Source organism: Molothrus ater, chromosome 18, assembly GCF_012460135.2.
Source record: "Molothrus ater isolate BHLD 08-10-18 breed brown headed cowbird chromosome 18, BPBGC_Mater_1.1, whole genome shotgun sequence".
NCBI classification, from domain to species: Eukaryota; Metazoa; Chordata; class Aves; order Passeriformes; family Icteridae; genus Molothrus; species Molothrus ater.
In genome coordinates, this window is record NC_050495.2 from 12,846,799 (window position 1) to 12,871,327 (window position 24,529).

Sequence of the window (24,529 nt, forward strand, 5' to 3'; positions counted from 1 at the left end):
GCAGTAACGAGGTGCATGTGCCGGTGCGGCTCTGCCAGTGCCGGGAATGCTGCGCGTGCCCACCCGTGCATGGAACACCTGCCTGCCCACCCCGGGCTTTGCATGTTCCTCCTTGGCTCAGTTTCCTGGATGCAGGAGTGTGGGACTTCTGGAGTGGCTGTGGGGGCAGTGGGAGGATGGCAGCAACTGAGGGCTTTGACATTTCCATGTTTAAACCCTTCCAGCTCTGAGCAGAGTCCGGCCTGCTCCCAGCACATCCTCCTGTGAGCCAGGGCTGGATCAGCTGTGGGAGCAGGGCCAGAGCCCCCCATTCCCAGTGTTCCCCACATTCCCCACGCCTGCTCAGAAGGGCCCTGTGGTGGCTCTGCTTCAGCCCCTCAGCCCTGTGCCCCAGTGTGGCATTGGCATCGTGCTGGAGCTCCTTTACAGCACATCCAGCCTGGCAGTGCCCAAGGCCAGGCTGGACAGGGCTTGGAGCAGCCTGGGACAGTGGAAGGTGTCCCTGCCATGGTACTGGGTGAGCTTTAAGGTCCCTTCCCACCTAACCCATTCCATGGTGAATGGCAGAGAGCTCTCTGTGTGACAAGAGGGCACACAGCCTGTCCAGCCTGGCTCAGGGCAGTGCTGAACAGAGGCATTTAATGACCTGCAATTCCACACTGGCCCTGGCTCTGTGCTCCTTCCTGTGCCCATTCCCTGGATCTCTACTCCATACATAGGAGGGAGGAGCACAGACACTGGAGCTGTCCCTGTCCATGCCCTGGCCTGCAAGGATGCATCTCCCCCATCCCAGCACTGGGAATATCTCATTTTACAGCTCAGGTAACTTTCTGAAACTCCTTCTGATCTTTTCTTTTCCATTTCTCCTCTGTTCCTGATGCAAGGAATTGTGGCAACGTGTTCTGCTCCAGTTGCTGTAACCAGAAGGTGCCCGTTCCCAGCCAGCAGCTCTTTGAGCCCAGCAGAGTCTGCAAATCCTGCTACAGCAGCCTCCACCCCGGCAGCTCCAGCCTGGACCTCGAACTGGACAAGCCCATCACTGCCACGTCCAACTGAATTCCTGGCCTGGGAGCGGCGGGGGAGCAGCCGGGCCGAGCCTTCCCCAGGACGCGCAGATCCGGGGCCGAGGCCGGGAGGCTGCGCTGGAGCTGGGGCCGTGGGCGCTGCTTGCTGGGACAGACCTCGAGGATGGGATCCTGAGGGATTCTCCTTGTCCAGCTCCTCCCCCTTTCCTGCCTGTCCTGTCTGTGTGTCCGTGTCCCCGCGCGTGCGTGTGTGTATATATAATAATATATCTGTTTGTTTGCGGGAGGGCCCTGGAGGTGGGGAGGGAGCTGGTGAGAGCCAGGATCCCTGGGGTATTTATCTGTCCCACTGCAGAACTGCTGCAGACCGAGGATTTTGGGGAGCAGGGAGCAGAGGGAGCCGGGCCGGGCCAGAATGCAGAGCCTGAATAGCTGCAGCCTCCAGTGCTTTCAATCACTCCTGTATTCCAAACCCGGAACTGCTGTTTGGGAACCTGTTGCTGCTAGAAGAGGTGGGAATCTCCTTCCCCAGAGACCTTTTCCCTCTCTGTTCTCACAGTGGCTGCCCGAGGGGGTCTCAGTCAGGTTCCTGCACTGGTGGCTCTGTACCTGCACACCCAATCCGTGAGGTCTGAGCCCTCACAGCGGGAACACCTGGAATGCTGGCTCAGGAATGCACGTGCTGTTGGTGAGAGCCGAGCCAGGCGTCACACCGGGCCTTGCCAGGTGTCTGACCATGCAATTCCTGCTTCAGTCCAACTAGGACAGGAGCAGACCTCTGCCTTGTCCTTGCCCCATCCGTGTGAGCCCCTCTGGGAGCAGAGCATTGCCATGGTCAGGTCCTGGCTGGTCACTCGCACTTTACTGGACGATCCAAACTGACGGAAGGCGGCCGGGACCCGCCGGAGCCGCGGGGCTCGGCCTGTGAGGATTGCGCTGGTGCTGGGCACCCTCCTGGCATGCTCCTCCTTTCCCAGGCTGTGTTCAGTGTACTCCAGATAGGAAAAGCTGCCTGAGGAGCTTAAAACAATCCAAAATACATTATGGATTCCCCTTCCTCCTTCTGTTCCAATCAGACTCACCTCACTGATGGGTGAAACTCCCAAATACCCGTTTGTAATCAACTGGTAGGTGCTCATCCCTTTCCCTTCCCATAAATCTTGCTTAGTGCAATCTGGCAAGGAGGAAGAGTAGATCCTGCTCACAGTGCATTCCCTAGGCACAATCCCACATTCTCTATGGTATTCCCAAGAATCCTGCTGGAGTATTTGAGAGTTCTAGATACAACAGCTCAAAATCCAAGAAACCTTGGGAAAGGAGCATTTCCCTTCCCTGGAATGTCACAATCACATCATCCAAAGGGAGGGTCACGTGGAGAAACCATCTGGCAGAGCTCAGTGGGTCTCCAGGGAGACACTGAGGTGGTTGGAGTGTGCCCTTCCCAGCCTGCCAGGATCCGTGCGCTGCCGTGAATGCCCAGGAAGGAGGAGGCTGCGTCCTTGTGGGAAAGGGGTCTGGGAACGGACGGAGCATCTTGGGATCTCCCTGGCACAGGTGTAGAGAAAGAGACACTGGAAGTGAAGTGAAGGATGGGGTTTCCAGCCAAGGCAGGTTTAGGATCTGTTCCTAACCCAGGGGTGGGGGCTGGAAGAGAGGCACAGGCATCGCTGTTGGTGCAGAGCAGGACGAGGGTGGCGAGGGGCAGGTGGCAGGGCTGGGGTGGGGGGACACCCCAACCTCGGGTGGCTTTGGGTGCAGAATCAGCCGGAGCCTCCGCACGTGCCAAGGGGGTCTGCTCCGGGCCGGGGCTGGGATGTACAGTGTGAATAAAAGCTTGCAGCTCTTTAGGCTTTTTTGGATCGATGAAGCACTTTTTTTATTAATATTATTTTTTCTTTGTATGTAAAGGAGGAAGCCGTCTCTCCGTAGCTGTGTACAGAAATAACCCTTCTCTCCGCAAGAGAGTAAAGTGCTCCTATATTTTTCATTTTTGTCAAAAGCGAGAAGTAAATACTTTAGAATTGTTAAATATATAAATAAAAGTGAATAAAGTTTAGACTTTTGCATGGGAGCATTTGCTAACACACTTTCTAATTTTTTATGTTTCTTCCCCGTCCCTCGGAGGGGACGTTACTGGAACACCAAGGCCTTGGAAAAGGAGGCTGCAGCTGCTGCCCTTGGCTTTCTGTTCTGTGCTGTGCCTTTCCAAGGAACAACAAACTGCCACTCCTAAACTTAAGACAAAAAATTAAATCTTAGGCTTGGTTTTCCTGGTGCAGGAGTCCCAGGAAGGGGGAAGCACACAACACACACTCCCTGCCAGGTTCTGTTGGCACAATCAGCATGGTTTTCCCAGGATGGAGAAACATGTCAGTCTCAGTTTCCTCCATAGTGTGTTTTTCTTTTTCCCCTTGACCAACCATGGTATTTCAGTCTAGTGATGTTACCCAAATACAGGAGCAGCCCAGATCTCCAGGGAATTCCCCTGCTTTCCGTGGGGTTTGGCAGTGGAGGCTCCATTCCCACTTGCACCTGCCTTGTCCTGATGCTGGATGGTGGAGCTGTGGCTCTTTGGGAGCAAACCAAACTCACTCAGGTTTAAGATCTCTTTGTCCCAGAAGGTGGAGAACTCAACTGGTGTTTGTCCTGCACAAGGATTATCCCATTTTCCAAGCACTGCCTGCTCATTCCAGCTGTGCACGGTCCTCAGGCCCCCGACCATCATTTACTTCTTCTCTTACATATTTGAGGATTTGCCCTGAATTCCTGGGGGTCTGAGCAGCTGTGAGGGACCTTGAGCACAATCTGTCTGTGATTCGATGGTGTTCATTAAATCAAAATAAACCAGGTTGGGGTAGAGCTGCTGATGGAATCTGGAGTGGAAAAGAAGCAGGAATCACGTTTGATGCAGTGTTTCAGTTACACCTCACAGTGGGATTTCCTGGAGCTCCTCTCATCCTTGAGTTTCTCCTGAGGGCTTTCTCAGGAGCTCCTTGTCCTGCAGATGTTACAGCCCCGGGCACAGCGCTGCCGGGAAGTTTCTGCTCTGGGAAATGCCGGGTGTGGGTCTCTGCCCGGCAGGGGGATCGGGGAACTTCTGAGCTTCCCCAAGGTGCAGAAGGGCTCCTGCCAGGGGCAGCAGCTCTGCCCGAGGAGGACACGGCTGAGGTGCCAAAGCTCATTTCCCCGTGCTCAATTCTTCCGAAGGAGCCTCTTCCCTCTCTCCTTTGTCCCAGCTCCCGCACAGCCTATGGGCCTGTCGGGACACCGGCGCTGCTGTCGCGATAGGCGGCTTCAGTGCTGCCCCCGGGCTGTGGAACAACCTCCTGAGTCGGGATCTCAGACAGGGTCAGGAATCACCGGGAGCTGAGGGCCCCTCTCATGCCAAGGTCCCCTCCTATCCCACGGGGCAGAGGGAGGTGGCACTGGGGGCACTGGGTGGCACTGGGGGCACTGGGTGGCACTGGGGGGCACTGGGGGCACTGGGTGGCACTGGGTGGCACTCGGGGCACTGGGTGGCACTGGGGGCACTGGGGGCACTGGGGGCACGGGGCACTGGGTGGCACTGGGTGGCACTGGGGGCACTGGGGGCACTGGGTGGCACTCGGAGCACTGGGTGGCACTGGGGGGCACTGGGGGGCACTGGGGGCACTGGGGGCACTGGGCAGGAGGGATCTCACCTGGGAGGGCTCAGTGCTCAGAGCTGGGCACAGTGAGGGTGGTGGAGGCAGGGGCAGGGTGGGGAAGGGAGGGAAGAAGGTGTTTGGGAACTGCTCCACAACCCGGGAAAGGCTGCGGGAGTGGGAGGAACCCTGCCCTGGGAGGGGTTCCGAGGGGCTGGGAGGCTGCAAAGGGCAATCAATAACCACGGGCGGGAAGCTGAGCAGGTTCAGGGCCTATCAAACAGTCCTGGAATTACCCAGGATGAGGTTTGGAGTCAGCACTGAGCCAAGGGCAGCTCTGCAGGAGGCCCAGGTGCTCCCCAGGCTTGGAGCCGCCCATCTCTTCCCACAGAGCAGCTGCCACAGCTCCCATTGTTGCATTTTGGGATTTCAGCTCACCATTCTTTGCACTTGGACATTTTATAAATGCTGCTAAAGTTTGACTTTATTATTTACAAATCTGCGTTTTAAACCGATTTCCCACAGCTCTGTCACAAAATGATCTTCAGACCTTGCAGTGGCAGTAGGTGATGGGTTTGATTGTCCTCTTTTTGGGTGGGATTTATATTAAAATGACATCTGAAGTCTCAATTACTTACTTGAAGCACATGAAATAGTTGAAACCATGCCAAGCTCTGAGGACAGAGCTGTTCAGCAGCACTGGAAGTGTCAGACCCTCATGTGTGTAACAGCCTTTATTCCTCTGTAGCCTCAGAGTGAATATTTAGATCCTAATAAATCTATCATTTTCCTACACAGTGATGAGTTCATAGTCCCTTGTTCTCTGAGTTGGTGCATCTGCAGAGCTCCCAGTTTGAGGGGCTTATTTTAGGCAAATTACAGCTCATGTATGAGGAAAAATTAATCCTGGTGTTCAGAAATGTAAAATAGGCTGGGAAAAGGGGAAGCCTGGATTGGCAGCAGTTGGAGATGAGCCCTATGGAGAGCAGGGGATCCCAGCCCTGCAAACACTTCCAGCACGTGGCCTTTCCCTCCTGGGTCACATCCACCTCCTGCTGTTGGAGCCATGGGCACATCTGGGGGTGGATGTTCTGCCGTGGTCACTCAGACCCTGCCCTGCTCCCTCTCTTTGCTGCTCCCCTGAGCTCCACAGGGCACAGCAGCTCCTGTGCACTGACCCTGTGAGATCTCTGACACCAAACTGCAGGGACAGAGTCCTGGTGCCAGGACCCAGGGAATGGCTCCCACTGCCAGAGGGCAGGGATGGATGGGATCTTGGGAATTAGGAATTGTTCCCTGGCAGGGTGGGCAGGCCCTGGCACAGGTGCCCAGAGCAGCTGGGGCTGCCCCTGGATCCCTGGCAGTGCCCAAGGCCAGGCTGGACACTGGGGCTGGGAGCAGCCTGGGACAGTGGGAGGTGTCCCTGCCATGGCAGGGGTGGCACTGGGTGGACTTTAATGTCCCTTCCCACCCAAACCATTCCATGATTCTGTGATGTAGGAGATTTTCCAGACCCAAATGTTCTTTATTCCCTGCAATCACAGACAACAGAAGCCCTTTGCTGCTGGGGCTGGTTCATGGCATTTGGGTGATTTCAGGGAAGCTCTGCTTGGCTCAGGCTGTGATCCCTGTGCCAGGACACAGGGAGCCCATGGAGCCTCCCTTGCTGTGTCTGTTGGGATTGCTCCACTCTGCTCCTCCCCAGAGCCACCCTTTGTGTCCTCCTGGCTCTGCCATCTCTGAACCTCTGGACAACCCCAATCTCAGCACACAGCTCCTTCCCCCTCTTCCCACTCAGTGTCTGGCTGCTGCAGCATTTCCCAGCTATAAATTCCAGCTGTCTTCAGTCTATTAATCCTTTCTTCTTCTACTAGCAACTTCTTAATTAAAAACTTGTAGCCAGCAGGGCAATACCAAGCAGGTCGACTGATCGGCTGAGGGGAAGGAGAAGCCCACAGCCAGTGCTTAGGTGGAGAATTACTGGATTTCAGTCCAAAACTTATGTAGAATTTATGTCAGGATGGATTGCAGCATCATTAGGACACATGCATAGGGAATTAATCAACTTTCTGGAGGCCAGAGAGAATAAAAATCCCTTTTTTCTTCAGAAAGCTGCAGTTTCTGAGGAGGTCAATGTTCACAGCCACAGTGGGTGGAAAGGGCTGCCCCTGGACCAAACCCCCCCCCAGGGGTGAAAGTCTGTGGTCAGCACTGGAAAGCAGGAAGGTGAACAAGGAAAATGGTGGATTTCTGGATTTAATCAGCTTCAGATAACTTTCAGTTTGATTTTGGTTGGTTTTCTTAAACAAATAAGAGTGTCAGCACTTGAAGAGCTGCTGCTTCCAGCTCTTGTCTGGATTTTGTCACTGGGGCTTTGCCTAAAGCACTGTGAGAACATTCCAGCACCTTGGAGTGACTCTCGGGGCTGTGTCTGCACTAGGAAACCTCAAAGCCGTGGATTTCAGCCCGGGGCAGGCGGGGGTCACTCCTAAAGGATTTGGTTTCACCCCTTGTGGAACGGAACATTCCAGCACACCTGGAATCTGCAGCTACCCGAGGATTTGGGGGATTGTTTGGATTGAAACCCACCTGGTGTCCGTGCGGGGGCTGCGGGCGCTCAGAGCCGGCTACTCCCGAACACCAGGGCGCTGTCCCGGAGCGCTGCCCCGGCCCCGTAGCCGCCCCTCGCTGACTCGGCGGCCACCGGGCACAGCTCCTGCTCGCACCACCTGCATGGAGACAGCGCTGGGCTCTGCCCGTCCTGCCACCCGCGCGGGGCTGGTGCCGAGCCGAGCCCGGGGGATCCCGCCCGTCAGTGCGGGAATGGAGCGGGGAAAAGCCCCGGGGCTGAGAGCAGCCGCTGCTCGCTCCCAGCTCTGCTCGTGGGCCCGGCCATGGCCAGGGCTTGGATCGCTCCGGAGGCGGAGCAAAGCCTCTGGCGCTGCCCATGGAATCTTCCAGAACACTCGGGGCGCACTGGGCTGTGCCTACCTCAAGGCAGCGCAGATGTCTGTGGGGGAAGCGCCGGGCCGAGCCGCGTGTTCCATTAAGAGAGCTCCTACAGGGGAGGAGGAGGAGGTGTCAGCATTCCCAGGCTCTGCCAGAACAGCCCAGGGCTCAGGAAAAAAGGCTGGTGGTTACTCTGAGCAGTGCCTGAAGGCTGAGCTGCTTCAGCATGAAAGGTGGGAACTGAGCTCCAGAGCTCCACCCGTTGAGCCAGGTGTGAATCAGGTGCCTGTGGCTGATTCCCAGCCCTTTCCTGGTCTGAAATCCATCAGCACAGGATGAACCTGGAGCTGCTGGAGTCTACAGGAAACCATGGAGGTGCTCCAAGGGCTGGAGCCAGGCTGGGAGAGCTGGGGGTGCTCACCTGGAGAGGAGAAGGCTCCAGGGACACCTCAGAGCCCCTTGCAGGGCCTAAGGGGCTCCAGGAGAGCTGCAGAGGGACTGGGGACAAGGGATGGAGGGACAGGACACAGGGAATGGCTGCCACTGCCAGAGGGCAGGGATGGATGGGATATTGGGAATCAGGAATTGTTCCCTGGCAGGGTGGGCAGGCCCTGGCACAGGTGCCCAGAGCAGCTGGGGCTGCCCCTGGATCCCTGGCAGTGCCCAAGGCCAGGCTGGACATTGGGGCTGGGAGCAGCCTGGGACAGTGGGAGGTGTCCCTGCCATGGCACGGGTGGCACTGGATGAGCTTTGAGATCCCTTCCCACCCAGCCCATCCCATGGTTCTGTGATTCCTGGGTTGCCCTGCCTGTGTAGATCCGTGCCAGGCTGTAGGAGAAGTCCCTGGCTGCCATCTCCATGGTCAGTGCCCGCTCTGCGCCCGTGGCTGCCATGAACTGCCGGAGGCTCCTGATGGCTTCCTGTGCCCTCTGCACAGCTGGGGACAGCTCCTCAGTGCCTGAAGCCAGCTCCAGCTTTTTCTGCAGAGAGAACAACCACAGGAAAAATTCCAGTGTATTTGCCTTGTGCCAGGGAAGGGGCTGCTGGGACCCTGGGCACACCCAGCTGCTGACAACAAACTCAGATCCAGGTGGCTGCCACTGGCACAGGGGGAGCAGCCAGAGAAGGGGATGTGCTCAAAGGAAGCTCCCAGCCCTGCCTTGGGGAGGGAGAATTCCCTGTGACCAGAGCCAGCACGTTGCTGTTTCCATTCTGGCTTCCCAGCTGCACATGGAGACCAGCTCTCATCCCCAGTTTTCTCTAACTCTATACCTGTATCAGGGCTAATTCTCTCAGGATTATACAATGACTTGCACAAATATGCTCAAGCTGTGTCCAGGCAGGAAAATTCACATTTAAAGGAGCTTTCCTCTCCAAATTGTGTCAGTGGGAAAGGCCCCAGGACAAGAGGAAATGGCTTCAAGCTCCACTGGGAGAGGTTCAAGTTGGATATTAGAGAAAATTTCTTCACTGAAAGGGTGTCAGGCACTGGCACAGCTGCCCAGGGCAGTGGTGGATCCCCAGCCCTGGAGGGATGTAAAAGTCATGTGGATGTGGCACCTGGGGACATGGGTATGTGGTGGCCTTGGCAGTGCTGGGGAATGGCTGGACTTGATCCCAGAGGGCTTTTCCAACCTAAAGGATTCTGTGATTCTGATGGAGATTGGAATTTAACTGTGCCAGCAGCACTGCCTGAAATCGCCTCTGGCTGAGCCGAGCTTCTGTTCTGCCACATCCCAAATCCCTTGTGCAAGCACCAGGGATACCCTGCTGAGAGTCTGGAACTGTTGTTCTTTGGGGCTGGCATTCCCACACTGTTCATCTGTGTCTCCTGTGTTGTTCCCTGTTAGGAGGAGTGGGACACTGCCTGTGCTGGGGGCTGGCCCTGCCTCGTGGGCTGTGGTCCCATCTTCCCTCACTCCAACCCCTCTCTCTGCAGCAGGACTGAGGGATCAGCTTGGAGAGCATCCCCAAAGGCTGGATGTGAGCAGCACAGCGTGGTGGGAGGTGCTGTTCATTAATTAGCTCCATCAATAACCTGCAGACCAGACTGAAGCCTGTGAGCAGCAGCTACACAGAAGGAATTTTTTATGTTTCTCAGGCTTTCAGTGCCGCAGCTCCTCTTACTGGACCAGAAATTCCATCTGGGCTGGGCTGAGCCCACGTTTGCTCTGTGTTCTCTGAGTGCCCAGACCCCAAACTTCCACACTTCCACACTTGCCAGTGCTGCTGTTCCAGGCTCCAGGGGCAGAAACACCCCCAGCATGTGCTGATCAAATACAAGAATGACTCCAGTGCCAACATAAATCCCATAAACCTCCAAGCCCATGGAATACTAATGAGGTGTTCTGAAGGAGCCCAGAGGTTGTTGCTAATGAGGATCACAGATCCCAGAGGCATCAACTCCCACAGTTTGGGTGGGAGCCAGCATGGCACCAGCCAAGCACAGGGACACCACAAACACCTGCTGCTTGTGGCTGGGACACAGACATACTGCCACAGCTGGAGGAGTTGAACACCTGGAAATACGGATCAGGAATGTAAAAGCATCATTTGTCCTTAAGGGATAAAAAAGACCTTGTATTTTCTTTGCTTGCCAATATCTTTTTTTTTCCAATTGCAATTTTAAATTTCCAATTTATTCCTTTCCTAAAAGTCCTTCATCTCCTGGAAGGTTTTTCCATGCTCTCTCTGCACTTGGGCTGGAGAGACTGGGAGCTGCTTCAGGGCAATGCTCAAGGCAGGAGCAGCTCCTGTTCTCTGCTGGTTGCTCTGCTCCAGCTCTGGGTGGAGGCACACACAGCATCACTGCCCCACCACCCCTTACTGCCTGAAAGGATCAGCAAAGGAGCTGCAGAGCTCCAATAGTTCTGATTCCCTCTGGTTTCATGGAGGCATTTTAAGATGCTGCTTGTTTGTTTGCCCTCACTGGTTCCCAAGCCATGTGGTCAGAGTGGTTTTTACTTACAAGATTAATCATGAGTACCTAAAAATACAGTGACAGGAGGAACATCCCAACCAGGGCTAAAAGCACAATTTTGTGTCAATGCTTGGAGTGAACACATGGCCCCACATCAATAACCTCCATTTGTTTCCTGCTGCCTGAAAATTGGGGTTGTGGTCTGAAAAGGACCTGAAAACACTGTCATATGTCTGAGATTGCAGGGCTGATTTACAGCCTGAGTTACAGCCTGAATTACAGCCCTACACAGAAATTCTCGAGGCAAGAGTTGATTCTGAGCCTTGCACGACATGTGCGGGGCTGGTGCTGAGACCCTGTCCTGGGATGTGCCCAAATTTCACCTGAAGTGACTCAAATGCAACAATCAACAAAGTGCCCTGAGCTATTTTAGAGGCACTTTTCAGATTGTAATTGAATTTGAAAGTACACCCAGGGCTCTGGCTCAAAATTCCAGCTAATAAAATTTTAGTACAACACAAACTGACTGGTCCTGTGCAGTATCCACCTGAAATTCTCACCACAGCACAGCTGGAAGTCAGGATGTGTCCTGGACTGATCCCAAACCATGGGCAGCAGGAGAGGGGGGAGAGGGGGGATTCTGCCCCTCTGCCCTGCCCAGGTGAGACCCCACCTGCAGAGCTGCTCAGGAAGAACCTGGAGCTGCTGGAGAGAGTCCAGAGGAGACCACGGAGATGCTCTGAGGGCTGGAGCTGCTCTGGAGCCAGGCTGGGAGAGCTGGGGTGCTCACCTGGGGAGGAGAAGGCTCCAGGGACACCTCAGAGCCCCTTGCAGGGCCCAAAGGGGCTCCAGGAGAGCTGGAGAGGGACTGGGGACAAGGGATGGAGGGACAGGACCCAGGGAATGGCTCCCACTGCCAGAGGGCAGGGATGGATGGGATATTGGGAATGAGGAATTGTTCCCTGGCAGGGTGGGCAGGCCCTGGCACAGGTGCCCAGAGCAGCTGGGGCTGCCCCTGGATCCCTGGCAGTGCCCAAGGCCAGGCTGGACATTGGGGCTGGGAAGACCCTGGGATGGTGGAAGGTGGCAGGGGTGGGATGAGAGGTGTTTAGGTCCCTTCCCACCCAAACCATTCCATGATTCCATCCCTGTCTCTCACACTCACTCTTCTCCCCAGGATTTCCAGACTCATAACCTCTAGACAAGGTGGTTTGTCACAAACTCACTTGTGTACTAAAAACCCTAAAAATTCATCTTCTCATAGTCACATTGTGCAAGGATGGGGCAGTTCTCTGTATTTCCCTTTTCCTGATGATAATTACAACCCTTGGTTCCTGCTCCTGATCACAGCCCCAGCAGCACTGGGCATCTCACCATCAGTAGAGAAAACTGATAGAGGATAGAAGCAAAACCTGGAGTTACCCTTGAAATGACTTTCAGAGAACCAAGAGCTGTACAGGTACTAATGCTGCTTTCTGCAAAGCCTCTGACAATGGGCACAAGTCCTGCACACTGAGAACCTTGATGGACAAACATAAAATAAATTGTACTCGGTTTGTGTGCATCAATAAAAAGGAAATGGAATGGGGCAGTAAAAACCCCTTTACGATGGGTTAAATTATTTCCTCAGTAGACAGGATTGGGAGGAATGTTTCAAAATGAACCAGACTCTCAGACTGAAAGAATTTGGACACCTGGAGCTCAGAAAGATGTTGTTTATCACCTGTGAGTGAAAACCTGATTCTGGTGTAGAAACTCAAGCACGTTCCTGCAGAACTCTGCAGACAGAAACCCCTCCCAGGCTGCCTTTCCAGCACCTGGCTGCCCGAGGCATAAAGGAAAAGCTTCAACTGGCCAGCTCTGATTCTATCCAGAACAGGAGCATCCACACTGCTGAGCCCAGCCCAGCCCCTCTCCCTGACATGCAGCAGTGACAGGGACAGTAAAGGCAGTGGCATTGCTGGAATTTGGAGACCTTGAAGGCAGCACTCCCCTCCCCCTCCAGCCTCACCCACAGCGTGATTGATGGGAGCACTGAGGAGCTCGTTAATTAATGACTCTCAGTGCTCCTGTTTCTGCTCTGCAGGTCCCTGCTCTGCATCACGGGCTGTGCTCCCCCATGCTCCCCAATGCTCCCTGATTATCCAGGGGCCCTCCCAGCTGCACCAGGGAGCTGCTCCAGGGTGCAGCACAGCACCTTTGTGAGCTGTTTGTTTTAATTAGTGTTCAGTGTAAGACTGTGGGGGCTGCTTCTTTCCAAATTATTTTAGAGCCTACCCACAGCTCCTTTACTTCCCCATCCATTACCTGCAGTGTCAGCCTAAGCAGCTGTTTGCCAACAGCTGGATTTGCCCCCAGCAGATGTGCTCAGTGCTGCTCCTGAGCAGATCTGGCTCCTTGTTTGGTACTCAAATCATTTGAGGTATTTCTCCCTTCTCAAAAGTTGTCTGAGAGGATGGCAAGGGGACCCTCAGCCCTGGAGGTCACAGAGGTGCACAGAGCACAGCTGAACTGGGGGGTGAGATGGGACACAAGCTGCCAACTGCAGCCACTGTTAGAACTACCCAGGCTCTGGAAAGCTCTGCCCAGTCCCCAGTGTGGAGGAGAACATTGTCCCAGACTCTTCCCTCCTCGTGGGGTCTGGGTGGGAAGGTGAAGGCTGCACACCACCAAATCCAGAGGCCCAGGATTCCCTTGCTGTGCCTGGGCTAACAAGATCTGGATTGCTGTGTCTGGATTAATAATGTCACCTCTGAGACAACACCCTCTGATCCTGCCTCCTGTCTCCCTTTTTGGGATGCTCCAAGGCAGGAGATGCTCCTTCACCTTCATGAAACTGAGCTGCTTTGAACTCCTGTCACCTGAGCAGCTTTAAAAGTAGAGCCAGAGAACAGCAAATCCAAAGAGGCAGAAATGGAATTCCTTTGGCTCTTTCCATCTTTTCAGGGAATAAAAATAGAAAGTCATAATGCAGTAGATAGCCCTAGTGAGGTTCAATATTCAGCAGTCCTGTGGTGATTTTCCAGTTAAGAAACAAAACCACAAAATTATTTTGGATTCAGGAAGGTGAGTCACATTAAAAATACACTTATTTTGCTACCTGTCTTGAGGAACTCTGACAGTGCCAAGCTCCCACTGCTGAGCTGAAAGCACACGAGGATCTCAGGATTAGCACTGCCTGCATCCTGCTTTTGGAAGAGCTATTTAAGGAGCAGAATTGTAAGACACAATTCCAATTGTTGGAATACTTGTCTAAAGCTTCAGTTTGGGCCTATTCCCTGCCAGCCTCAGGCAGGAGCACAAACCCCAAAGAAGGCTCTGCCAAGGTGAGGCTGAGCAGAGCTGCAGCTGTGGCTCACCTGCACTGTGGACAGGAACACAGCCATCACCTGCCCTTGGCTCTTGGCCAGGGATCGCAGCACATCCAGGGACAGGATATTGGTTGTTCCCTCCCATATGGACAGCACCTGTGTGGAAGAGCATCGAGGAACCTTTGCAGTGACTGCAGCAAAGAAGTGGAGTGGGAGGGAGGGAACAGAGACACAGGGCAGACAGACACCAAGGATATCTCCAGAGATGTCTTGTCTCACAACAAGTGGAAGGGAGCAGTGGAGCCCAGCTCCATTGCTGTGCTGGGGAGCAGCCTCAGCACCAGGAACACATCCTGGGGGTGACTGGGCTCAGCAGGAAGGCAATGAGGGAGGAGCTGACACACCTGGAGTGAGCCTGGGAGGGCTCTGTTCTCCCTTGAGTGTGTCTTTAGCAGGGAAGCAGAGTGCTGTGCAGGGGACTTGGTGACACACAGGACCTTCTCCTGCCACCCTCTTACCAGAGCATCCCGGAGTATGACTGGCAAGCCTGTGTCCTCCATGTAACCTTGGCCCCCAAAACTCTCCATCGCCTCAACAGCCACGGCAGAAGCCTGCAAAATGCAGAGAGCTGGCATGATCCACAGTGCCTGAGGGGAAAATCCAACCTCCCACACCACACAGCAGCTCCTGAGGGAATGGGCTGACTGGCTCCTGCTTATCTCCTGAGGCAGGTTGGTCATTACCTGCAGGAGGAGCAGATGGCAATTGTTGCGTTGTAATTTCAGGGTTTACCTCAGAACCCCGGGTCCCTCCCCTGGTAATTCCCTGCCAGGTGTGTCAGTCACCTCTCCTTTCCCCTCCCAGCACTGTCTGTCAGTCCTGGCATTCCAGAAGGGCCTCGAGTGATTGGCAGATCCAAAGGATGCCCTCTACCCCTGGGGGCATTGGGCCATCCAGGTGTCCTTTGTCCCTTTGTCCCTCCCCTCCTGTCCCTGCTTGGTGGCTCCCTGCCCCTTCCCTGCCCCTCTCCCCGGGGTTCAAAGGAGCAGCAGCCACGGGCTCAGGGAGTTCTGTTGGAGCTGGTGCTGCATTCAGAGGCCTGAGGGCCAGAATAAAGCTCTGGATCCAAACCCTCCATCAGAACCGACTCCTTTCCTTCACCATCGCCTGAAAGCTTCTCCACAGAGGGAAACCTGAGGAGCAGCCCCTGTTATGGGGGGAAGCTCCATCCCAGCACCACCAGAGCTCCTGCAGGCCTGGACTTGTCTGCAGTGCCCAGCTGCAGCACCCAGGAAGGCAAAAGTGTCTGTGGGGTGAAACACCACACACCCAGCCAGCCCAAAGTGTCTGTGGGGTGAAACACCACACACCCAGGCAGGCAAAAGTGTCTCTGGGGTGAAACACCACAGTTGCTGCTATTTGGTTCAGCAGCAGGGCCAGACAAGCTCAGGCACGTCCTGTCCAGCTATATTGGTAATTATTCCAATAGGGAATGAAGCCTGAGTGACACTGAGAGAGGACCTGCAGGAGCAGCAGCCTCCAGAGCAGGAATTGCTGCAGGTATCCCCTGCTCTCACTGCTGTGTCACTCACTCCTCTTCCCAGCTCTGTGCTTGCCAACGTTCCACACTCTGTGCTAATCAATCTGTTCCATACCTGCTTCCCTGTGTACAGTTTGGCCACTGGGATGAGCAGCCTCAGCAGCAGCTGCTCCTGCTCACTGGCCAGGTTGGTTTCAGCCAGGCCCAGCAGGCGAACGATGTCCATGAGCAGCAGAAATGCCCCTCTCACCTGCACCTGTGAGCAGAGGACAGCATCACTGGCAGGGGTCTTGGACTCTGCTGACTCCAGGGGTGAGATTGCCTCGGGGTAAAATGCCACCCCTGCCTGCTCAGACCCACAGCTTCAGAGACTCTGAGCAGCCAAGGCACAAAGTATGGAATATTAAAGGTTCTCTGCCACTCTTGGACACTATGATGCAGTGAAGGGGGAGTGCATTAAATCAGGCCTACTTGAGCATTAACAAAGCTCCTAAAAGGCATCCAGGCTCCAAATCCACATGTTTTCAAAAGGTAATGGATGTGAGATGATGGTCAACCTCTGAGCACCAGCTACTGCAAAGTCTGTGACAGATTTCTTTCTGAGCAGCTTACTTCCCTTGCAAGTTCTGATTTGGGAAGCATCAGGGTACAGAGCTGTGTGTTGTGGGACAAGGTAGGATCTGCCCTTCCATTAAGAGTAGGAGTTCTGACACAGGCAATGAGATGCAGGAGCCTGAAGTCATGTTTGACAGATGCTGACCACCTTCCCCCACCTTGCAAGAGAATTTTTAAATACTGTTTACAGCCCATCTCCTGGGGCAGGAGTCCCAGAGAAGTTGGATGAGCCCATACTAGTCATGGACAAGAGTCAGGTGACTGTGGTGTCAGGCCTGGATTCTGAGGCAAACACCCAACTTCAGAGGTCATGGCTTGTCATAGTAAGGGCACTCCTTTCTCTCAGAGAAACTCCCTGGTAATTGTTTAGGATAACTTGAAGTCCAGCAGAGGAGTTAGGTCTGTTATCAGATCAAATCCCACCATAGTAAAACAATTCCCTTGCTGCATCCACTTTGCTCTAGCAGGAATGGCCTCCTAAATCTGAGTGCAGGCAGGCTGGCTGTGCTCACTAACAGCTCAGGATCTCTGCCCTCTTTTCTTCCCAACAGGTCCAGCTTGGCTCCCAAAAGCCTCACCTCCATCCGGGCTATTGTCTGCACGTGCAGGGGATGGTCCTTGAGCAGCTTCCCGAAGGCCACGCGCTTGCGGGCGTAGTCCCTGCTCAGACTGATCATCCTGGAGGATGGGAACACACACAGGGAACAGTTACACCAGCAGCTTTCCACTTCTGAGCATTCCCTTCCAGTCCCCTCCACCATAACAGCCCTGCTCAGCTGTACCACACCTGTAAAGGTCACCCACCCACAGGTCACCCTCCTCCTGCAGCACTGCTGGCTCCAGGCCTGTCCACAAAGGGGACACTTGGCTCAGTGCCATGCAAAGTGCCCTTGTTCTGCTCCTTCAGCCCTGGGGGGATCTGTGCTGCCTTCCTTCACCTTCTCATGGAAGCCACTGCACCAATGACGTTGTGGATCCGAGTGATGTTCAGCATGTTGGAGATGGCGGCCACTCCACGGCCCTCTGCAGAGATCTGCAAGGAACAAGGGCTGGCATGAGCCTTTCACACCCCTTGGGTAGGGATGGACATGGGAATGTGTCAACAGACTCATGGACATGGCTGTCCACTCTGTCCCTGTCTGCCCTCAGGCACTCAGAGACCTGCTTGCTTTAAAATACATTTGTCTCATTTTAGCCAAGTCTGTGGTGTGATGTGGCTGCCCCATCCCTGGAAGTGTCCCAGACCAGGCTGGATGGGACTTGGAGCAGCCTGGTCCAGTGGAAGGTGTCCCTGCCCATGGCAAGGGCTGGAATAAGATGAGCTTTAAGGTCCCTTCCAACCCATCCTATCCTGGGATTCTGTTTCTATGACCAGAGAAGTGGCTTTTGGAGACCGTGTCAGCATGATCAGTTCTGGTCCCTGCTGCTTGCTCCCACCTGCACACTACACAAACTGTCCCTCTGCTGGCTCAGGAACCATTAGAGAAATGATCAGCCTAAAATAACTTTTTGTTATTGTTGTTGTCTTCTCTCACATCTTTTCCTGAACCCTTCTCACCTCTGCCCCACACAGAGCCCCACCAGTGATTTGTTCTGTGATGTGGACAGCCAAGCCACAGAGGTGGAAGAGAGGAAGTTTTTCAGTTGGGATCTCTGCTGAAAGCCCCAGGAGTGAGTGCCATGCCAGGGCAGCCCAGTCCCCAGGGCAGAGGAACTCTTACACACCAGCTCTGCTCTGGCTCCTTGCAGCCACAGCTCTGCTGTTGCCATCTGCCTCGTGCCCAGCTTGTCCTTCAGCCTTTGCACCTGGATGTTGTTCAGCTTCCCCTCCTCATCCCGAACCCTCAGGAAGAACAAGGACAGGCCTTTGGAGCCCTGGGTACACTGCAAGGCACAGAGAGGATTTTATTACAATGCAACAAGGAAGAAAAAGAATGCCCCTGCTCCTTCCCCAGCCAACAGAACTGGTTTACCTGTCCTTCAGCATCTGCTATCCTGGCCAGGGTTAATGCCATGTCAGAATCAGCTGCTGATGTGAACCACTTAAATCCATACAGACGATAGGTGCCATCCAGCTGCTTCCTGGCCACGGTCTCCGTGCCATTTGCTGAAAAACAAGAGAAAATTTCCTGGTCTTGTGGAAACTTCTGTGTCAATCAATGCTGATTTTACAGCATAAGCAGCAGCTCCTTTAGGGCACGATGAAGATGGAGCATGGGTGAGCTGTTAATCTCTTTCATTGACCCTCGATAAGAAATGCAGTGTGTATAATCCAGTTCTTCGGGAGTTACCTCAGCCAAGAACACAAAGGGCTCTGTGTGCACAAGAGGACAGAGACTGGGTCTTTTGTTGGTTAAAAAGCAGAGCTGTGCAGAGGATTTGGATGATTTCTGCTGAAGTCCTAAAGCTCCCTGAAGCTCCGTGGCTTTTTAGGTTCCCCACATCCTTTGTGTTCTGTTCTCACTGCCACATCTGCTCCCACCCCACAGCACGTACCGACATCGGAGCCACCCCTTCGCTCGGTCATCCACTGGCCAGAGGTCCAGAACTTCTCAGGGTCACGGGATGTCAGACGGTCAAAGGCGTTTTTCAGAGGTTCAGGAATACCCAGTGACTGTTTGAGGGGAGAGAAAATAAACTGAGATGATCATAACACAAGAGTTGACATTATACAGTTGCCTTAACTGCTGTGTTCAGGGCTCAGCCAGGCCAGTCTGGAAGCCAGTGTCCTGCACTGCAGAGGATCTGCAGGTGCTGCTGAGAGCTGGGAGCCAGCACAGCTCCCACCAGCTGCTGCTGCACTGTGCAGACAGAAGGTGCAGAGCTGTGTTACAACACGGAGTGCTGAGCATCCCTATCCCCTCAGATTTCTGGGGAGAGAGGTCTCAAACAGCCCATGTGCCAGGTTCATGCACGCTGGATGTCACCAGCACCCAGAGAGCTGCAGGGGAGAGGGAACTGCCTTGTGCTGCTTTAAGTTATTGTGAATTTAAATGCCCAGGGTTGGCTACCTAAGGGATATTTTCCTCTGAATCCTACATAGCCACTGAGGCAATGCAAAGGGGGTCACTAAGATGCAGAGCCAAACGTTCCAATTGGTAAAGTCTTGGTGGTTTGGTGAATTTACATCAGGTATGGATCTGGCCTATTATATCTAACTGCCACTCCAGATAAATATGGGAAAACAAACTGTCTTGTAGTAAAAATATATTCCTAAGATCATAGAAATACAGAATGGTTTGGGTTGCAAAGGGTCTTAAAGCTTGCCCAGTGCCCCCCCTGCCATGGGCAGACACCTTCTACTATCCCAGGTTGCTCCAAGCCCTGTCCAACCTGGCCTTGGACACTTCCACTTGGGACACCTTTCCAGCTACCTGCAGTGCCACAGGTGCCATGTGCAGCAAAGGCCTTATTGAACACAGTGCTGTCAGTGAATACAAACGTTGGCATGGGCACAGAGGCTTTGTACCTCATGGAGAAAGGCAGTGGGAGACAAAGCTGAGTCACAGAGCAAGGAAGGGCTGTGCCCAGAACCAGATGGATCAGTGCTCCTCCATCCTTGGCTGGTGCTCCTGCCTCTAACCTGCAGTGCCAGGACATGGGCTGTGCCCTCAGGGACCAGCCAAGCTCATACCTCAATGACTTTGGCTGCCCCATCAGTCATGGCCAGTGGACAGCTGAAACCTCCAGAGGAGCTCGAGAACAAGTATAGTTTGACAGCCTGGTACAGGCGGCTGGGAGAGGGAGAGACAGAGGGAAAACAGATGGGTTACACAGCAGTGCAACAGCACGAGGATAAAATACCTCAAGTGGGAAGAGAGGAAAAATTACAGCCAGAACCGGTGAGGATCAGACCACTCATTTCTGAGAGGGCAAAAAACTGTTCCAGCCAGGAAGAGGGAAGAGGAGCAGCAGAGTTTCTCAGTCCCAGTGGGACAGCCAGCACCAGGCCAGCTTGTGCAGTTTTTAACAATAAGAATTGTGGGTCTGTCTCCGTGGTCTGGAATACAAAACACCTGTGAGTGAAATCCCACATCTTCAGCTGCATTACAACTAACACTCACAAAGCTGGAGTGGTGCAGGGAACTGCCAGGCCCCACAATCAGGAAGGTGACATCAAAGAATATTATGATCAAGTGTGGGCCATTAGTTATGGCTTATCATTGGTGAGGTGGAACATTGCAGTGGACAGACAGAGCTGCTGGGGACAGCAGGAGGTGTGCTGGTGTCCGTGCAGCATCTGCTACTGGTTACACAATCAGCTCAGTCCTGCAAAACGCTGAATAAACCTTGCTAAGAATAATCAGGAAGGCACTGAGTCATTCCCAGTTTGCCCCAGTTACCTCCAGTTGGAGTATCTTTTCTCATAGGCCTCAGCAATCAGCCCTTCTTCTGCTGAAATCTCCTTCATCCTCCTCCACGCCGAGCAGGTGTGGATGTGATCCACGCGCCGCCCCCAGGCATCGAACTGCCGGAACACGGGGGGGTTCAGCTCACATTCCCAGCTCAGAGGCTGGATCTTGGTCAGCAGGCGGTTTCCAAACCTCTCCAGGTCCTGATGCACCTCCTCCAGGATCTGTGGAGCAGCAAGGAGAGCCCTTCAGCGCATCCCAGCCTCAGTCCCAGCTGGAAGGGCAGAGGACTGATCATGCTGTACTGCAGTGCCAGTGGTCTCCTGCCACTTGGCCCTTCCATGCATTCCGTAACACAGCACGACAGCTCCCTCAGCCTCTGCTGGCACAGCTGTGCTCCGCTGTCACTTTTTCTCTATTTTCCCTGAAAATCACTTTTTCAAGTTACTTTTGGCAGCGTGTCTGGATTTCACAAAAGACAGAAGCACTTGAGTGTCAAGGCTGAGAATGACACAGATGCACACAAACAGGGGGGGTTGGACGAGACGGTCTCCAGAGGTCCCTCAGCCACTCCAAGATTTACTGCTGGAGAAGAATGCCAGGGGAAAGGCTGCCAAAACTGGAATGCCCTCATCTGTACAGGAAAATTTCCACTGGGCTCAGCAGCTACCTGCCTGTCAGATTAGAAAAGGAGGGATCGAGCAGCCTTTTCAGCTTCAGCCTGGCACACAACATGTCTATGTTCAAATTCCCACCCTGCACCGAGGGATCTTTCCTGAAGGATCCCTCCTGAGGGATTCATGTGCCCTCGTTTCTGCTGGGCTTGGCTGACCTGCATGGAGTAATATGTCTGTAGTTAATGGAGGGCAACCAGCACTCACAGAGGAGTGATTGATTCCAACCCCCTCAGATCCCTATTTCAGGGTGACAGGAATTGCCTTTTGCAAGTTCTCCTCCATGTCTAGGAGTAAAGCCAAGTGAAGTTACCCAGATTTAAAAAACCTGAATATTAGATGACTAAAATCAGGCAAGGAGGACCCAGCCTCCAGCCCTGTTGGACCTCATTGGCCTAAACACATCCAAGACTGTTGGGGGTCAAAGAATCACCTGATATGCTTCCATGAGATGAATATTTTTTGCTGTTCTCTGCCTCTCAAGAGATGCTCATTCCCTCCTCAATAAAATAATAAAGGAGGTGAATGCCATAATTGCTGCACCCAAAATCATGCAATTATAAACCCCGTTAATTTCCTGTTGATGAAATACAAACATGGCTTTTTCCTTTCCCTGCCTGTCCCTGTATTGACCTTTCATTCATCTACACCCTGTGTGATTGATTCCTTCCTCCCTCTGCCACTCCATGTGTGTGATGAGGATCAAACACACATTCTCCAGGTGCCACTCTGGAAGTCTCCATCCTCAGACCAGCCAGCTTTCCTTCAGCAGAACAACAAAACAGTGTTAAAAATCACAAAACAAGCCAAAAACCATGCACGAGAGCCTGTCAGCTGCTCCAGCTCATGTCACTCCCATATTTGCCATGGGCATGCACCTCTAATCTTTATCACTGTTTGACAATAATTTGAAGGTTGTTTCCGAGGCATAACCCAGGAATCCAAAGTTCATGGACTTTGCTGAAGCAGAAGACTCTTTGAACTGCTGACCTGGTGGGTTTTTGCAGGCAGAAGAACATGAGTCTGCCAAGCAGATCTCTTGGTCTGGGTTCATACAAGGAATTCAAACAACAATCCCTTCACCATCGTCCATATTTCCTAAAACCTCCCCACTGCTTCACTGGGAGCTCATGCCCTGACCACACACAGCCTGCCAAACCACCAAATTACCCAAAAAAATGTGTTTATTTCCAAGGTGAAGGAACAAAATCAAAACTCCTACACTTGTGACTCCTGAATGTCACACACAGCAGCCTCAGTGCTCCAAAGAAAGGACACTGGGATGTGGAGAGGACAAAAACATTTGGGTCAGGGCTGAGGCTGCTGGGTGGTCTCGTTCACTCTGATCTGTCCTTTGATGTCCCAAGCATGAGGATATGGGAAATGTGCAAATTAATGCACATTAGGAGTGCCAATAGATATCCTTTATATTAAAGGATGTATTTTCAGGGCAGCAAAGCCTGACAGATCCCTCTTCACAACAACACCCAGAAAAAGCAGATGCTTAATTCAGTCTTCTCCTTAAATCACCTTCAAACAGAGAAAGAAAATTTTTGTGCCAGTTCAGGAAAATTCTGTGTTTGACATGGAATAGCACAACAGGAGTCAGCCTCCAGCTTCAGTGGGACACCCAAAGCTTCAGGGGTTGCTGCTGTCCTAGAGAGGAAGGTGTTCCCATGGAGAGCAGGCTCAGTGCTGCAGGCAGCAGCCCAGGCTCTCCTTTCCTGCAGCGAGGCAACACTGCCCCGCTGGGCCTGAGTGAAGAAATGAAAGGAAAATCTGCTCCCGGTTCTCTGGGAGATTTTGGAGGAAGGAGTGGAAGCAGCCTCGTTGTTCTGATCCTTTTATTCTTTGGGAGACCTGAATCATGCTTCTTCCAAAGGTGCAGATTAGGAGCAGGACCTTCATGGTTACCCAAAGGCATCCTCCTTTCCTGTCTTCTCTTCTGCCAAGAAGGCCACGGTGGTACTTAGGGAGGCCTCATTCCTCTCTTTTGGGATGGCTGTGACAAGCTCCCAGCACTGCCACCTCACTCTTCCCACACTGTGTCTGCCAGGCCTCACAGACCTGGAGAGCAAGCAGGGGAAGTGGGAGCCTCACTGAAAGCCAGGTCCCCTCCCCTCTGATCATCTGGTGGCTTTAGGAGTCATGGCATTGCTTCTGCTGGAATAAATCATGGAGAGAGGTCACACTCTGCTCCATGAAAACTGCTCCCTGAAAAGTGGAAAGCAGCTGTGGCCCTTGGGGTGATGGCAGAGGCCAGCCAGAGAGGTGAGCCTCCTCCCAGGGGTTCCTGTAGGACTGGAGCTCACAGCACAGACACCCAGAGCTTGGGGCCTCACCCCCTCATCTGCGCCCCTGCCATCCATACAGAGCCTTTCCTGGCTGAAAAAATGAACCCAGAAATGCCACCAACCTGTGCTGGGAGCAAGCAAACCCCAAGAGGCCTTTCCACCTTCTTGAGTACTTGGCTGAGAACAGCCCCAGTCCTTAGGAATTTTCTTTAAAATCCCTCTTTCCCCAGGAAGAGAGGTGGAGGAACAAAGCAGAGTTTACAAGCATCTCAGTCTGATTCCTCTCTCAGAAATTCCTTTCTCTACATGACCAGACAACAAATGCCCGCACTAACAATCCCAAAACAGCACTGCAACACTCAGCCCAGTCCCAGGAGCCCACTGAGCCATTGCTGTGTGTGTCCTGGCAGCGTTTGTCACCCCTGCCCTCAAACACTACAGGTTTTAAGGAATGCTGATAAATTCCCTCCAGTTAAACACTCAAAGGCACAAAAAGGCTCAGACAAATGTTCAAATCAGAGTTTGAAGCAGCGACTCGGCAGAGTCGTGGTGGGTGCACATAGAGGCGCAAACTGACCTTGGGAGGAAGGTGTGTTTTCAAGTAACTCCGTAGCAAAGTGTCTTCCAAGTACTGGTTCCCAGGCTCAGGCTGCTCTTGGAAGAGGCCCTCTGTGTCTCTCCTTGCGAGGTGCATTTCCGAATCTTCTAACACTTGTTTTTCCTTCATGCCGGCCTGTTGCTCCTGCCCCACAGTCGTGTTGATTCCTTTAATAGTCAGCATTTGGCAGCTGCCCCAAGGCAGAAAGTGACCTGATTGCCACGACTTGCAGGTGACACTGGATCTCCACCAGGGCAAGCGACAGGCAAACATGATCCAGCACAGCCCTGGGGGTCACGCCTACAGCTCTCACTTGCAGACACCCTTCCTCGCCCGACAGCAGCACAGTCCTGGTGTGTTTGTGTGTTGTGAAATTATTCTTGTAAAATCAATGAGGTCTTCTCTCCTCCCTCAGGGAGGAGCTTTCCAGCAGCTGTTGTTAACTGAACTAGGGAAAAGGTCTTGGGAAAGAGATCAGAAAACGGTCTGGAAAAACACAAGTGTGTTTGTTGTCCTATCAGCTGGGCAAACCATCATAACTGGACAGACTGGCATTTCCAGAGCTGGGGGACGAGCATCCCCCGAATTGCTTGGAGTAGAGATGAAAAGGAAAAAATATGTTTCCTTA

At 53.3% G+C, this 24,529-nt stretch overlaps 2 protein-coding genes across 7 annotated transcripts in view; one reads left to right on the forward strand and one right to left on the reverse strand.

The window, feature by feature from the left end:
• The window catches only part of MTMR3 (myotubularin related protein 3), a 75,736-nt gene extending 72,640 nt beyond the window's left edge, over positions 1–3,096 (forward strand). The window contains 1 exon segment of the mRNA XM_036392904.2: positions 885–3,096. Coding sequence (XP_036248797.1) covers positions 885–1,056 — 172 coding nt within the window. The 3' untranslated portion in view covers positions 1,057–3,096.
• On the reverse strand, positions 2,910–24,255 carry LOC118692840 (acyl-CoA dehydrogenase family member 11-like). Of its 6 annotated transcripts, none has more exons than XM_054516715.1 (15): positions 23,881–24,255; positions 20,327–20,559; positions 19,618–19,717; positions 18,480–18,597; positions 17,957–18,090; positions 17,709–17,867; positions 16,922–17,016; positions 16,562–16,661; positions 15,484–15,624; positions 14,347–14,439; positions 13,877–13,984; positions 8,406–8,577; positions 7,640–7,706; positions 7,238–7,377; positions 2,910–3,898 (listed from the first exon to the last, which is right to left on the reverse strand). In XM_054516715.1, exons 1-14 carry the CDS (start codon positions 24,172–24,174, stop codon positions 7,266–7,268), a joined length of 1,926 nt encoding a protein of 641 aa, XP_054372690.1. In that variant the 5' UTR covers positions 24,175–24,255; the 3' UTR covers positions 2,910–3,898; positions 7,238–7,265. The 6 variants fall into 6 exon arrangements, with proteins under 6 accessions (XP_054372690.1, XP_036248802.1, XP_036248801.1 ...); XM_036392909.1 differs by lacking the exon at positions 2,910–3,898 and adding an exon at positions 6,153–6,582; XM_036392908.1 differs by lacking the exon at positions 2,910–3,898 and adding an exon at positions 6,153–6,859.
• Positions 24,256–24,529: the final 274 nt, after the last annotated feature.